At 39.4% G+C, this 15,364-nt stretch overlaps 1 protein-coding gene across 1 annotated transcript in view; it reads left to right on the top strand.

Annotated features, from left to right (window-relative positions):
• The first annotated feature begins 3,233 nt into the window (after nt 1-3,233).
• LOC120928273 overlaps nt 3,234-15,364 on the top strand; it is a 52,023-nt gene continuing 39,892 nt past the window's right edge. The window contains exons 1-4 of the mRNA XM_040339373.1: nt 3,234-3,259; nt 3,587-3,710; nt 7,640-7,808; nt 12,548-12,726. Coding sequence (XP_040195307.1) covers nt 3,234-3,259; nt 3,587-3,710; nt 7,640-7,808; nt 12,548-12,726 — 498 coding nt within the window. The remainder of the gene's footprint in view (nt 3,260-3,586; nt 3,711-7,639; nt 7,809-12,547; nt 12,727-15,364) is intronic.

The raw sequence follows: 15,364 nt of genomic DNA, 5'->3' as shown, positions 1-15,364 counted from the left end.
AAGGAGGTTGTTGCCCAAAATCTCGCAATACATGGCCCCGGTCATCCTCTCCTTAATACAGTGCAGTCGCCCTGTCCCATGTGCAGAAAAACACCCCCAAAGCATGATGCTACCACCCCCATGCTTCACAGTAGGGATGGTGTTCTTGGGATGGTACTCATCATTCTTCTTCCTCCAAACACGGTTAGTGGAATTATGACCAAAAAGTTCTATTTTGGTCTCATCTGACCACATGACTTTCTCCCATGACTCCTCTGGATCATCCAAATGGTCATTGGCAAACTTAATACAGGCCTTGACATGTGCTGGTTTAAGCAGGGGAACCTTCCGTGCCATGCATGATTTCAAACCATGACGTCTTAGTGTATTACCAACAGTAACCTTGGAAACGGTGGTCCCAGCTCTTTTCAGGTCATTGACCAGCTCCTCCCGTGTAGTCCTGGGCTGATTTCTCACCTTTCTTAGGATCATTGAGACCCCACGAGGTGAGATTTTGCATGGAGCTCCAGTCCAAGGGAGATTGACAGTCATGTTTAGCTTCTTCCATTTTCTAATGATTGCTCCAACAGTGGACCTTTTTTCACCAAGCTGCTTGGCAATTTCCCTGTAGCCCTTTCCAGCCTTGTGGAGGTGTACAATTTTGTCTCTAGTGTCTTTGGACAGCTCTTTGGTCTTGGCCATGTTAGTAGTTGGATTCTTACTGATTGTATGGGGTGGACAGGTGTCTTTATGCAGCTAATGACCTCAAACAGGTGCATCTAATTTAGGATAATAAATGGAGTGGAGGTGGACATTTTAAAGGCAGACTAACAGGTCTTTGAGGGTCAGAATTCTAGCTGATAGACAGGTGTTCAAATACTTATTTGCAGCTGTATCATACGAATAAATAGTTAAAAAATCATAAATTGTGATTTCTGGAATTTTTTTTTTGATTATGTCTCTCACAGTGGACATGCACCTACGATGACAATTTCAGACCCCTCCATGATTTCCAAGTGGGAGAACTTGCAAAATAGCAGGGTGTTCAAATACTTATTTTCCTCACTGTGTGTATATATATATATATATATATATATATATATATATATATATATATATATATATATATATATATATATATATATATATATATATATAAAATCTCATGACCGTAATGAGAAAACACCATTTCAGAAGCCTCTGATTTTAGGGTACCCTTACCAGACCTGATACAAAATTCAACTTTACGGTACAACCCTGAGAACAAATTGGGGAGGTATCAGGGTATACTTTAGCACGGCGGGATGGGACAAGGTACCATCTAGTTAATAAATTGGCTTTCATTAAAGAGACATTTAAAATGCCTCAAAGAATTCACTACTTTCGTTACTTGAGTCACTAAGAACATAGCACCTAATGATTTTCATCTCATGGCCAGTTGTAATATTGAAAAATAAAAATGTATGCATAGTATCTACATCTAAAAGATTGCTATTTACAAATGTATTAATTAAAGTGGATGTAAACCCGATTCATAAAAATTTGAGTTGGGCAAATATATCTGCAGTGTTTTCTTATCTCATTTCAAAGCACTATGTCCCGTGACTTTCTCCTGCTCCGTTCTTCTGATATCAGCCTGATAATTTCTGACAAGTTCTCCGTCAACTGAGATAAAAGCAGCCTGAAGTTTGTGTTGCAGAGGGTCCTATAAATAGATTAGCAGAAAGCAAGCTGAACTATTCAATGAACAGCTCTGAATGTCTCTATCTATGTCTACCTAGTCTACCACACCCTTGCTTGATACAATGTGAACCAAATAAGTTTATCTAATCAGACCACAGGACATGGTTCCAGTAATTCATGTCCTTAGGCTGCTTGTCTTCAGCAAACTTTTTGCGGGCTTTCTTGTGCATCATCTTTAGACGAGGCTTCCTTCTGGGACAACATCCATGCAGACCAATTTGATGTAGTGTGCCGCGTATGGTCTGTGCACTGACAGGCTGACCCCCCACCCCTTCAACCTCTGCAGCAATGCTAGCAGCACTCATACATCTGTTTCCCAAAGACAACCTCTGGATATGACGCTGAGCATGTGCACTCAACTTCTTTGATCGACCATGGCAAGGCCTGTTCTGAGTAGAACCTGTCCTGTTAAACCGCTGTATAGTCTTGGTCACCGTGCTGCAGCTCAGTTTCAGGGTCTTGGCAATCTTCTTATAGCCTATTCCATCTTTATGTAGAGCAACAATTCTTTTTTTCAGATGCTCTGAGAGTTCTTTGCCATAAGGTGCTATGTTGAACTTCCAGTGACCAGTATGAGAGAGTGAGAGTGATAACACCAAATTTAACACACATGATCCCCATTCACACCTGAGACCTTGTAACACTAATGAGTCACATGACACCGTGAAAGGAAAATGGCTAATTGGGCCCAATTTTGACATTTTCACTTAGGGGTGTATTCACTTTTGTTGCCAGCGGTTTAGACATTAATGGCTGTGTGTTGAGTTATTTTAAGGGGAAAGCAAATTTACACTGCTACACTGTACACTCACTACTTTACATTGTAGCAAATGTCATTTTATCAGTGTTGTCACATGAAAAGGTACAATAAAATATTTTTCAAAAATATGAGGGGTGTACTCACTTTTGTAAAATACTGCATGCAAGGGTGTACATCCACTTTAAATCATTGATATTTTAAACAGAACATTTGACATTATACACTGAAATATACATTGGGCACCATATGCATTTTGTCAATTCTTCTCATTACACAATGCAGTACAGCAGTTAGCAATTAAATTTGAATTTTGAATAAAAAGTTGGATAGATGCAACTGTGTCTTTAGTTCTCACTTGTGGCAGAGTCAAATCTATGCATATTGGGCACATATAAACTTCTTTAATAAGGCAGTGCATAATGAATTGATGAGATACAGTATGTAGAAACCTACCAATCAAAAATCGGCTCTTAAAGTGTATCTGAATCCTAACAATGACCTTTTATTTATTCCCTCTTGGTTTGGTATAGATATAATTGAAAGTGTGACTCTGTGCTTGCTTTGCTTTTACTGGCTGTTTTTAGTTAGCATTGCTCCAGGTTCTCTCTGTGTACTATAGAACACCCCTATTTATGTTATGGGGAAGAGGAGGAGGGGTTCTTTAGTTGTAAGTCATTTTGTGTCCTAGGGTGACTACCATGCTCCTCCCAAGATGCAGCACAGTGAGTGAGCATTTTAACCCTAGGACAAAATGTATGTTACTGGCTGGAACACCAGGTGAAAATAAAGGAAAAAGGTCTGAAACAATAAAAATGTAACAAATGTATCTACCATATCTAGGGACTGTTACGCTACAGTATATAAATTGTTGTTCTTGGGTTTAGATATGCTTTAAGTGATATTGATGCAATTAAATGTTAAGATCTAATGTTTTTTGGGTAATATACTTTCCACAACTTTGGCTTTATTAAACAAGTCCAATTGCTATAAGTATGTAGCATAATCAATAATGATGTTTTTTGTCACAAGTATAATGTTGTACTTTATCACCTTTAGTTCAGTTTTCTCATGCTTATAGATAACAATGCATATACTGTTTTGCAGAATAATAGAAAAAGAGGCAAGAGAGAAGTATGGCAAAATACTGGAACACAAACGTGCAGAGTTGAAGCTCCGGAGTGCAACACGATCTCCAATTTCAGGTCTTATTGAAAATGCTGTGGTTGAAGTAAGTGGGAAGGAGCTGGTTTTTGGAGTCAGCATATTTTCTTCATATTTTCCTAGATAATACAACTAATGATATTTTTGGTTATATTTCTAAGGCTAGCCATAATTGTTCAATTGTGTTATTCAAATTGACAGGAGATGGGACTTCTTTTCTTCCTTGATTGCATTTCCACACTGCTGTGTCTGCTACATTGCTCTACCTGATTTAGCTGACAGGTAGTTAGGGGGAAAAAACAGTGACAATCTCATTCCCAGTTTATAATAAAAAAAAGAGTATTATCAGTGCCACCTTATACGCATCAGATTTCACTGGGTGGCCTGGCATTATTATTTGCATCATTTCACTGTGTTCACCCCAACACATATGCTGGTCTTTATGCAGATAATCAATTTTTCCTAGGGTTGGGACTTTTGTCTGCTCACACAGATATATTGCTAAAAATGAGTGCTTCCAACAGTTTAAAGCTCATGTTAACACCCTCATGTGATGTCCTATATGGCCTGGTGCACAACTGATCTTTACAGATGATATTAAAATTAAACTACACTTGGGCCATATATAGTGACCTTCACATCACTTTTTGTGTTGTCTTCATTTGTTCTGAGCATTTACAGTACATAAGGATTATTTTAATAAACTCTATTAGTTTACCTCAATAATTTTTTCATGAAAATATTCAATTATTATATACAGTATAAATATTGCATTGTCAAATTCTTTTTTCACATACAATTACTAATTTAAGGTGAACCTGCCGGCACTAAATCCCAACCTGTGGTAGACACCCTACAGTATGTATTTTTATCTTTACCACCGTTCTTCCATTCCTGTTGCCACCCTGTAAAAATCCTGGTTCTTCCAGGAGCCTATAGCACAAGATGAAGGATTGAATTGAGTTTTCTTTACTAACGGGTTCACTTTAACCACTTAAAATCTTTATTTCTTATCATCACAGAGTTCAGTAGATCCACTGTTTCACTAGGGGTATCAGTTAACTAAAAAGCAGGACAGATCCAAGAGGTTTGAAACAAACAGCAGAAAGTAGAATAGTCAACAAACCCATGGCCAGATCAGTTGCAGACAAAGCAATCCTAAACAGAGTATGGGAGAGTATGGGATCCGAACAGGTAGACAGAGGAATTACTGATAATAGCAGAGATACCAGTTTGATGGTCCAGATAGGCACAGACAAGCAGTGCACAAATGCAATCCACACTATTTGCAGCAATAATTCAGGACAGGAAACAGGCAAAAATCAGACCTAAATTGAGCCTGAATGTCCAGCAGTCTCTTACACATTTCTGATTAGAGCAGGTGTGCACTGAAAGGCCTCAGCCTGGGTTCACACTTGTCTGACAAACGCTCCGAGATTGGGAGCTCATGTCGCATGATGAGTGAAAATGAATGTTTCCCTATGAGAGCCGTCTTAACTGGTCCGACACAAGTCGGTCCGACTTTGAAAATGCTCCCTGTACTACTTTGGTCCGAATTTGATACTACTTCAGCCCATTCAATATCATTGAAGTCGGATCAAAGTAGGATCCTTGTCCTAACCATCCAACTTGTGACATCCGACATTGTGATTAAAGCAGCAGTAAAAGGAATTTATGTCACACTGGGATTGTTTTGATTGGTCAAAGGACAAGTCAGACTATCACAAAGTCGGATCAAAGTAGTATCCTGTTCATGAAAGTCGGATGGATGTAGGAGCGATGTAGGACTGATGTCGCAGAGCAAAGTAGGATGAAAGTCGGATGACTGTCGTGTAGTAATAGTGTGAACCCAACCTAAATCTGTAGAACTAAATAATGACCAGCAGATAATGAAGGCTCACGACTGATCATTAATCTTATTTATGATTATTTTAGCTTATGAGTCATCATTTTATCTTCACTTTGAACGGTTCCATTTGCTTCTATCCCCAGTAGTTACCTAATAGAATCTCACAGTTAACAACTACCGGAAAGAAATGCATATTTGAAAGATTAAAACGTATGAAGTGATGTTTATACATTGAATTTTACATACAAAATCAGTGCAAAATGAATAATAAAATTGGCATTCATTGATTTATGCTGCGTTTGTGATAAAACTCGAATGAATTGAAATCCTAATTTTTGATGACAAAAAATAGTAAATAAAATAGCAGATACCTGAAGCAGTACTCAATTATCAATCATCAATTTTAGTCTGTGCCTTTAATGAACGAATACAGAAGCTCACATATGCATATAGAGTAACAAACTATATATGTTTTTAAACATTAACACAGAAAACCTAAACAAAGTGAACATATTCAGTGTATATACTGAAATGTTTAGTGCTGGATTACCCATTAAGTACTGTACACTTGTGCCTAAAGGTGGCAGAAAGAAAGAGGCATCTTTTCCCTGTAGGGCTGCAAGCAACACATTTTTCCCATGATCAGTAAAAATAGTCATCTTGTTTGAGTTTATTTACATTGTCTTAATGCTGTAAGCTAGGAAAGAGACACAGTAAAGCAAGAATTGGTTCTGTGTAAAAGAGGTGATCCTAGGGGACCTGTTACACTAGAATCTTTGTAGCAGAGATTTGTAGAAGATAGAATTCTCTCTGCCTATTTTCTCAGGTGATTTGTAGCTGCCTGTACTGTAGAGTTGCTGCTGTAGCTGACTACAGTGTTTATCTAGGCAGCTTCAAATTGTTGGTGTGCCGTGTTCATAAGCATACCTGGGACTTTTTTAAATCAGTGGGCCTGCATATGGGACTAGGAATAAGGGGGCAGAAATAAAACTGGCTTGCTTATTCTTCCAGGCCAAAAGGTATTTAACCACTTGTTTACCAGGCCAATTCTGACATTTCTCTCCTACATGCTAAAATGTATTTGCTAGAAAATTACACAGAACTCCCAAACATTATATATTTTTTTTAGCAGAGACCCTAAAAAATAAAATGGCGGTTGTTGCAACTTTTTATCTCGCACGGTATTTGAGCAGAAATTTTTCAAACACGTTTTTTTTTGGGAGAAAAAACTGTTTCATGCATTAAAAAAAGCGAAACAGTAAAGTTAGCCCAATTTTCTGGCATAATGTGAAAGTTGATGTTATGTCGAGTAAATAGATACCTAACATGTCATGCTTCAAAATTGCACAAACTCATGGAATGGCGCCAAACTTCGATACTTAAAAATCCCCATAGGCAACGCTTAATTTTTCTCAGAACGTCGTAGTGTTTTACGTCACCTGGTAGTGTATTTACCAGGTGTTTTAATTGAAGGTATTCCCATTCACTTATATTCCACCCTTCTGTTTCCTTTTAGGTCCTGTAGTGATCTCATCTTCCCGTGTACAGTGATATCCCTTATTTGTGCGTTCCCCATTCTGTCACCAAAAAGTGTCCCCTTCCCGGGGCTAAAAAAATTTGTTCCTGTGAGTGCAATTAATGGTGAAATGTATATCCAATGCTTTTGTCGATAGATTTCATCCCAGGTTTTGAATACGGTACATTTATGGTCAAATCATGTACTTCCAAATCTAATGTTCTGTGCTTATGTGGTACCCAAATATTTTTGTGCAAAAGTGTTCTGCTTAAAGTATTTTCAATCCTGATCCACTTTTTTCACTTTTTTCATTAACCCAATTTACCATTCGTGAGATTTTTATGTATGAATTTTATTTTATCTTTTAATGGATATTTTCCTTTTTTGCCTGCATTTTGTCATTGGAGCTCTGCTTTAAAGCCAACCTTTTAATCACTGTAATATGTGTAGGCCTTCAATGTAAATATGAAAGTTAATGCTTCCTCTAGCTAACAGGAACAAACTTAAACATGTTATATTGCGCTGTAGTTGTGCAAGTTTATATATGTTGTATTTATGTATTTGATTTATGAAAACTGAGCTATTTTTGCATTTTATTGACAAGTAATCAGTGTTTTTTCTTGTCTAACAGAAGTACGGAAGTACCCCATCTATGTATCAGTTTACAACACAGGAACAAATGATTCATGAGGCCAGCAAGTCTTTAAACGTACTTTATGTTTACAATGGCACATATGAGCCATACCTCATCCATTGGCTTTTCCCACTCCAGGTTGCATTCCGGCAAACATCACCTACAGGTAAAGCTAAATTAAAGTGATAGGAGACAGGAAAGTTACATGTAGATCCATGTTAGGTTACCCCAATTAACTGAGACATTTGTTTTTTTAAAGTGAAATTATAATACCATATGGTCAATCTTATTTTCACTGATTTAAAACATTTTAAGCTGGTGTTTTGCTCTTGGACAAGAAAAGCTTAGTACCCAGAATAAAATACTCCACTTTATATGGAACAACAAGAGACATTGCTAAGATATCTCCAGGCAGCTCAAAATATTTAAATAGGTTTAAATGGAGGCTCTCTTGTGCTCACTGGTATCAATAATGAACAATTAAATATACTTGCGCTGAAAGTAAAATATGTGAATTTATATATATATATGATGAAAAATTGCAGCTGCTGTACACAAAGTGCTCTTCACTTGAATTAATAAAATAAAATAATTACAGCGCTCACAAAAATGCATAAATTCATATCAAATATAAATACTATATTGTAAAAAACAATCAATCAGAATTCATATTGGTAAATATTGCAAAACATCCCAAATAAAAGTGCTTTTGTACTCAAATCCGCAGAAAGTGCTGTAGTGCTCCAAACTTTCACTCCGTGGTGTGGCACACACCCCTCCTGTGTCCCCACTCACCAGATATAATGGACCACTAGCTTTTCAGTCTAATGCCGCGTACACACGACCGTTTTTAATGTCATGAAAAAAAACAACGTTTTTCTTGACACGATTCTTGTCAAGCTTGCCTTGCATACACATGATCATGAAAAAAAAATGCTCGAGCAAAGCGCGGTGACGTATAACAGGGAAGTTCTATTCGGATGGCGCCACCCTTTGGGCTGCATTTGCTGATTTCGTGTTAGTAAAAGTCTGGTGAGAGACTATTTGCGCTTTTCAGTCTGTTACAGCGTGACGAATGTGCTATAACCATTACAAACGCTAGTTTTAACAGAACGAGTGCTCCCATCTCATAACTTGCTTCTGAGCATGCGCATTTTTTTTGCCGTCATTAAAGCCTACACACAACTCTTTTTCATGACGTTTTGACGTCGAGAAAAATGCCCTGGAGCCTACACACGATCGTTTTTAATGACAAAATAAAAAAATGGCATTTTTCTCGTCATGAAAAACGGCCGTGTGTACGCGACATAAGGGTCATAAAAGCTGAAAAACTCTCCGGGAATGGCTACTCACAAATTGATGTAATTTCCGGTACAGAGTCCAACTACGTCATTTCTGATTTTGTTGGAACCTATGCTGGATGCTGCATTTCCTGGATTGAATCGTTGCATTGTATATGCTTGTTTTACATCATTGTTCTGTATGTACAAACCTGTGTTGCGCAATAAACACCAGTGCTTCACATAGTACTTCACTATCAGTTCCTTCATTTTATTTTGGTGAATTTCCCAACCTTTGACTAATGCGCTGGGGGAGATCTTCATTCAACCTTTTGTGAGTCGCCATTCCCGGAAAGTTTTTCAGCCTTTATGACCCTTGGACTGAAAAGCTAGTGGTCCATTATATTTGGGAGTGGGGACACAGGAGGGGTGTGTCTTTGTGAAGACTGAATTTAAAGTGACTGTAAATGGTTAAAAAAAAAAAAAATAACAAACAGATTTATACTTACCAGCTTTGTGCAATGGAATTGCACAGAACGGCTCCAAACCTATTCTTGTCAGGTCCACCGTTGGTGCTCCTGGCTCCTCCTCCCCAGCAAGTGCCCCCCTAAAAAGCCACTTTCTATGGGGGCACTTGTGCAGGCTAGCTCCTGAGCTTTACTGCCTACATCCTTACACTGACAGTGGGACTCCTCACTCCCTTATCACTGGCTTTGATTAACAGCAGTGACTCCCGTTACCTCAGCAAGGCCTGTGAGACCAGAAAGTGAAGGGAGAGAAGAGCTGCAGATGTGCATGCTGCTGGATCACATGAGGGCTCAGGTAAGTGTAAGAGGGGGATGAAGGGGCATACTGATGCCTAAACATTGTTTACCTTAATGCCAAAATGCATTAAGGTAAAAATATTTAGGCTTTAGAACCACTTTAAGCTGACTACTCATGCCTTACTATGACATTATTTGAGACAGCTTGCAAGTCAAGAAAGGCCTTAAAGTGTATGTAAAGGCAATTTTTTTTTCTTTTTATAAATAAGAAACATGTCTATATTTACCTGCTCTGTGCAATATATCCTCCTCTTCTCTGTCCCCTCCCCCTCCCAAGCCCCGCTGCTGCATCCATTGACGCAGACAATGCTCCCCCGTCACTGGAGTTGATTGACAAGAACGGGAGCTATTGGCTCCCGCTACTATCAGTCTGTCTAATGAGGAGGGAGACAGCTGGTGCTCGTGCACAAGGCTGGATTAGATTAGGCTCAGGTAAGAATAGGGGGGCTGCTATGGGAATCCTGCAGCACAGAAGTTTTTTTAAGTTAATGCATTAAGGTACAAATCCTTGAGGCTTTAGAACCACTTTAAGAGCATGGATCTTCACAATGTACAAACTCTACCACACCTATCAAAAGCGCTCTTAAATGCCATCAAGTGTGCTGGATTACCATTAATATGTGGAAATTCAGGACTGACACAAGGTTGCAAATGACTTGTCCCACTTATCAATTAACACCTCTCTTATAGAATCTAATTACAAAACATTGCTGAGGTGGTACATGGCCCCCGCTAGAATTTCCAAGTTTTGCCAGTGTTATAGGGGTTGTGGTCAACTGTGCATCCTGTACCATATATGGTGGAAATGGCCTTAAAGTGAAAGTGTCAAAGTGAACAGCCTCAGATGATACACAGGGATAAAACAAATCTCCCTACATAAGTTTTACATGTATATCTGCTGTCTTTAGCTTTATATACTGTTTAGTAAGTTCAGATAGTGTTAGGAGATATTCGCTTCCTAGTTAGCACTGCAGTGAAGCCTAGACAGCTGATTGGAGGAAAGGCACACACCACCTCTCCTCAAAGGGAGAGACTTTCAGATCTGTTCATTAAATCGTTCAGCTCTGTGCTAATCTATTTATTGCATCCTCCAACACAAAACTCTGGGTGTGTCGGAGAACTTGTCAAATGTTTTCAGGCCAATAACAGAAGAATGGAGCAGGAGAAAGCTACAGGACGTTCTTTGGACAGAGATAAGAAAACACTGCAGATATATGTGCCCAGTGTTTTGGGTTTATATCCACTTTAATCCACAAATTTGTGGCAGTGTTGCATTGTAAGTCTTGTTAACCTCCCTGGCGGTATGATTCTTTCTGGTTTTAGGTGCTGAAAGCGGTACAATTATTTTGCATGGAAATTTGGCGTTTTATATTGTAGGCCTGTAATTCTTAGGAATAACTCACTTAAATCTGTCCAAACAAGAGTCTAGTAGACATCCAGGGTATGATAAAGTTTGAAACACAAAATCATAAATTATAATATAATAACTATAAATAATTATAACAAATAATAATGTAATTATAATAAAAATTATTCAATAATGTAATCAAATCAAAAACACTGAAATTTGCTCAGTTGCAGAATTGTCGCTGTCATTACTTTTATTGTTTGATGACGAATTTCCCCACAAATCACTATCGCTCAATTCTGCAAGTGATTCTAATTTATTATCACTGTTTTCTAGCTGGTCTAAAAGCACTTTTGATGTAAAGGGCCACTTTTGGATTGCTTTGGACAATCTCCAGTTTCCAGGCAGAAAGAACAGTATTTATTATATAAAAGTGCATGCAGGACACTGGGCAGACCACTAGGGACAAAGGGGTTGTGTATTTATTTCATACAGAACTGTAATCTGTAAGATTACAGTATACTGTATATGTACTGTGTATTTACTTTTTTGAATTTGGTGCCGATCACCGCTCCCGTGCGTCGTAACGTCGCAGGGAACAGAGCTCGGCGGCACACGGCCACTGTGTGAATCGAGCGAGGAGGCAGCTCGATCACACAGCGGGGAGGCATCGCAGGATCCAGGGACAAGGTAAGTAAACTCTGCCTGTAGATACTGCGATGCGATCCCCAGTCTGCCTCGGGGATACCGCAAATGGTACAGAATTTCCACCCCGAGCCAGACTCTGGAATACCTCCAGGGAGGTTAACTTACTGCACATTTTCACTGGGAAGTTGTACACTTGCAGAGCACTTGAATCACAAGTTCTAGTTTTCCAATTTGTAGAAAATGTGCATGACAAGTCTCTAGCAAGTTGCAGTGGTGAGTCTATAGCAAGAGCTCTGCAAGTCTACAGCATTAAAAAAATTCAGTCAAAGTGACCCCTGTGGTGGGATGATGACTATTGCACAACATAATTGAACCAGAACTTGCAGCAGACTTGCAGAATGTTTGCAAAGAAAGTTGATCTGGAGTCATGAAATGCGGACTTGCTGCAATTGTGCAACAAACTTGTGAAACCTGGCAAGTCTAGCAATAGCTTAGCAACTCATTTTCAAACTTGCAGCTCAATTGCTTGCTATCTAAGATGTAAGCACATTATTGTTACTTAGAAATTACCTATTGCTCTAATTTTCATAGTAAAATTTTAAGTTTTAGTTACTTAATGAAGTATGTTGTCACTCTAAGATAGCAAAAAAATAAATAAAAAACTACCGGTATTTAAACCTCCCAATTTTGTTTGATTGGAACACAGGTGTGTGTGTGTGTTTGTGTATGTGTGTCATTGTGCATGTTTGCTGTTTTCACTAGATTTATTTCTCTATTGTGAAAAAAAATTACTTTGCTTTTTCAGCAGAGCATCCTTATGAATTATTCATGTATCTACATCTTCTGATTAAAAACCTATTCCCTTCATGGCTGGAAATATTTGCAATGGCTGAACGGGTTATGGACACACTGCAAACTGAGGATATAGAACTGTTTACTCACCTTCAACGCAGTTTTCAAAGAGATGTAACTTTCAACTCAAAAGTATGATTTTTTTTTTTTAATATATACAATATTATTTTATTATGATAAAAACATCAGTTTTTGGCTTTCAACTTACTAGCTACCTCAACACAGACCTTATTGTCAGGTCACCTGAGGCCAGGTGACAGATGCATACCGTTGGGGTCAGGAGTGCACCGCTAAGGTAGTGGACCCTACGATTGACTGCTGCGGATGGAACTCTGGGCGGTTCAGGAAGGCAGGTCCACTGGAGCACCAACACTGATCCCACAGGGAGCTAGAGCATAAGATTCCCCAGGGCGCGGAGTCTAAGAGCCAGCAGGTGTTCACCAGAGCCTCTAGTGGTGTGGATTGACTGCGCTGCAACTGTCTCCAGGTTGCAGCCCCCAGGGTCTCCCAGCTCACGCTCACAGTAGGCTACAGGAGGATCGACAGGGAGCAGAAGCCCAGGACAACAAGGTATAGTAAGGGGATAAGCCAAAGTTCGGGGCGACTAGCAGACAAGGATAAAAAGAGAGCACGTTAAAGGTCAGGGTCACAAGCAGGCAGGGATAGTCTGGAACTCGCCAAAGGTCAGGGTCACAAGCAGGCAGGGATAGTCGAGAACGCGCCAAGATCGGTAACAGAGACAAACATAGAGCACATGGCAAGCAGGAAACCATACACACAATATTGCACGGCAAGGCAGGCTTGGAGAACACAGTGTTAAATAGTGGTTCCAGTTGAGGCCAGGGTGGAGATACACTGAGGGAAGATTACTTAACAGACCAGGTAAGAGACATAAGAGACAGACAGGTCATGAAAGTATTACTGCAAGGTTCATGACACTTATACAGTATATGCGTATGCATTGCCTATAGTGGGGATACTAATAAAGGGGTTTATTAGACCACTTAATAATTTGAACAATGAATGAGTTATTCAAATATAACCCCCCTCCCCCCACTCACCCATTAATTAACACACTTTTAAGGTTAGGCATATCTTCTCTACTATTCCAGATTTCCTGTTCTTTAAAAAAACAACAACTTTTTAACAAAAATTTCAACTGTGCCATGCACCTTTCAAGCCAAAACAAGACCCTTATCCCTGACAGCAACCCCACTTGTAGATACATTGGCGGCTGCATCACTAAAAAAGGACCTAATCTCACCGTCATATTTACTGCTTCTAAACAGTCACCTGGACAACTTTCCTATCCTGGATAAGAGGAGGTGGGAGGAGGATTTGGGGTATTATTAGAAGAGGTCTTACAGCATATCATGGAGCAGGTTTCATTGATATCCCCCTTGCCTACACAAAGATTGTCCCAATTGTTTATTATACGCAGGGTATATTGCACACCACAAAAGCTTTTTCAGTGGCAAAAAAGGGATAGCCCAAACCGCTCAGGATGCCAAGAGACTCCAGCAGACCCTGTGCACATGCTTTGGAAGTGTTCAAAATTATTTAGCTATAAGTAGTGGTAGACACCATTAAAAGAGTTTTTCAAATGCAGATTGTCATGGACCGATCAGTTTGTATTTTGAGTAATTTGGAAGAGGAACTGTATCCACCTGAGATAAGAATCCTGGTTTCCAGACTCCTGTCCCTTGCTCATAAACTTATAAGCCGCGTACACACGAACGGTTTGTCTGATGAAAACGGTCTGATGGACCGTTTTCATCAGACTAACCAATCGTGTGTGGGCCCCATCGTTTTTTTATCCATCGGTTAAAAAAATAGGAACTTGTTTTAAAATTATCTGATGGTTAACCACTTCCTTACTGGACACATATACCCCTTCCTGACCAGTTGAAATTTCAGCTTCCGGCACTGCGTCGCTTTAACTGACAATTGCGCGGTCATGCGACGTGGCTCCCAAACAAAATTGACGTCCTTTTTTCCCCACAAATAGAGCTTTATTTTGGTGGTATTTGATCACCTCTGCGGTTTTTATTTGTTGCGCTATAAACAAAAATAGAGCGACAATTTTGAAAAAAAAACAATATTTTTTACTTGTTACTATAATAAATTGCCCAATTTTTTTTAAAAAAATAATTTTTTCTCAGTCTAGGCAATACGTATTATTCTACATATTTTTGTTAAAAAAAAAAAAAAAAAAAAAATCGCAAGAAGTGTCTGGTTTGCGCAAAAGTTATTGCGCTTACAAAATAGGGGACAGAATTATTATTTTTTATTATTTTTTTTTACTACTAATGGCGGCGATCAGCAATTTTTTTCGTGACTGCGACATTATGGCGGAGACATCGGACACTTTTGACACATTTTTGGCGCCATTCACATTTATACAGCGATCAGTGCAATAAATATGCACTAATTACTGTATAAATGTGACTGGCATTGAAGGGGTTAACACTAGGGGGTGAGGAAGGGGTTAATGTGTACCCTGAATTGTGTTACTAACTGTGGGGGAAGGGGGGTGACTGTAGGGGAAGGGGGGTGACTGGGGGAGGTGACCGATGCTGTGTCCCTATGTACAAGGGACACAGATCCGTCTCCTCTCTCCCCTGACAGGACATGGAGCTCTGTGTTTACACACAGAGCTCCACGTCTTGTCCCTGTAGCCGCCGATCGCGAGTCCCTGGCGGACATCGCGGCCGCCAGGCACTCGCATCGGCATCTCAGCGATGCGGCGAGTGCGCGCGCGCCTGCACCG

Source organism: Rana temporaria, chromosome 2, assembly GCF_905171775.1.
Source record: "Rana temporaria chromosome 2, aRanTem1.1, whole genome shotgun sequence".
In the NCBI taxonomy this organism is placed as follows: domain Eukaryota; kingdom Metazoa; phylum Chordata; class Amphibia; order Anura; family Ranidae; genus Rana; species Rana temporaria.
The sequence above is the reverse complement of the archived record's forward strand: the minus strand, read 5'-3'. Positions and strand labels throughout refer to the sequence as shown.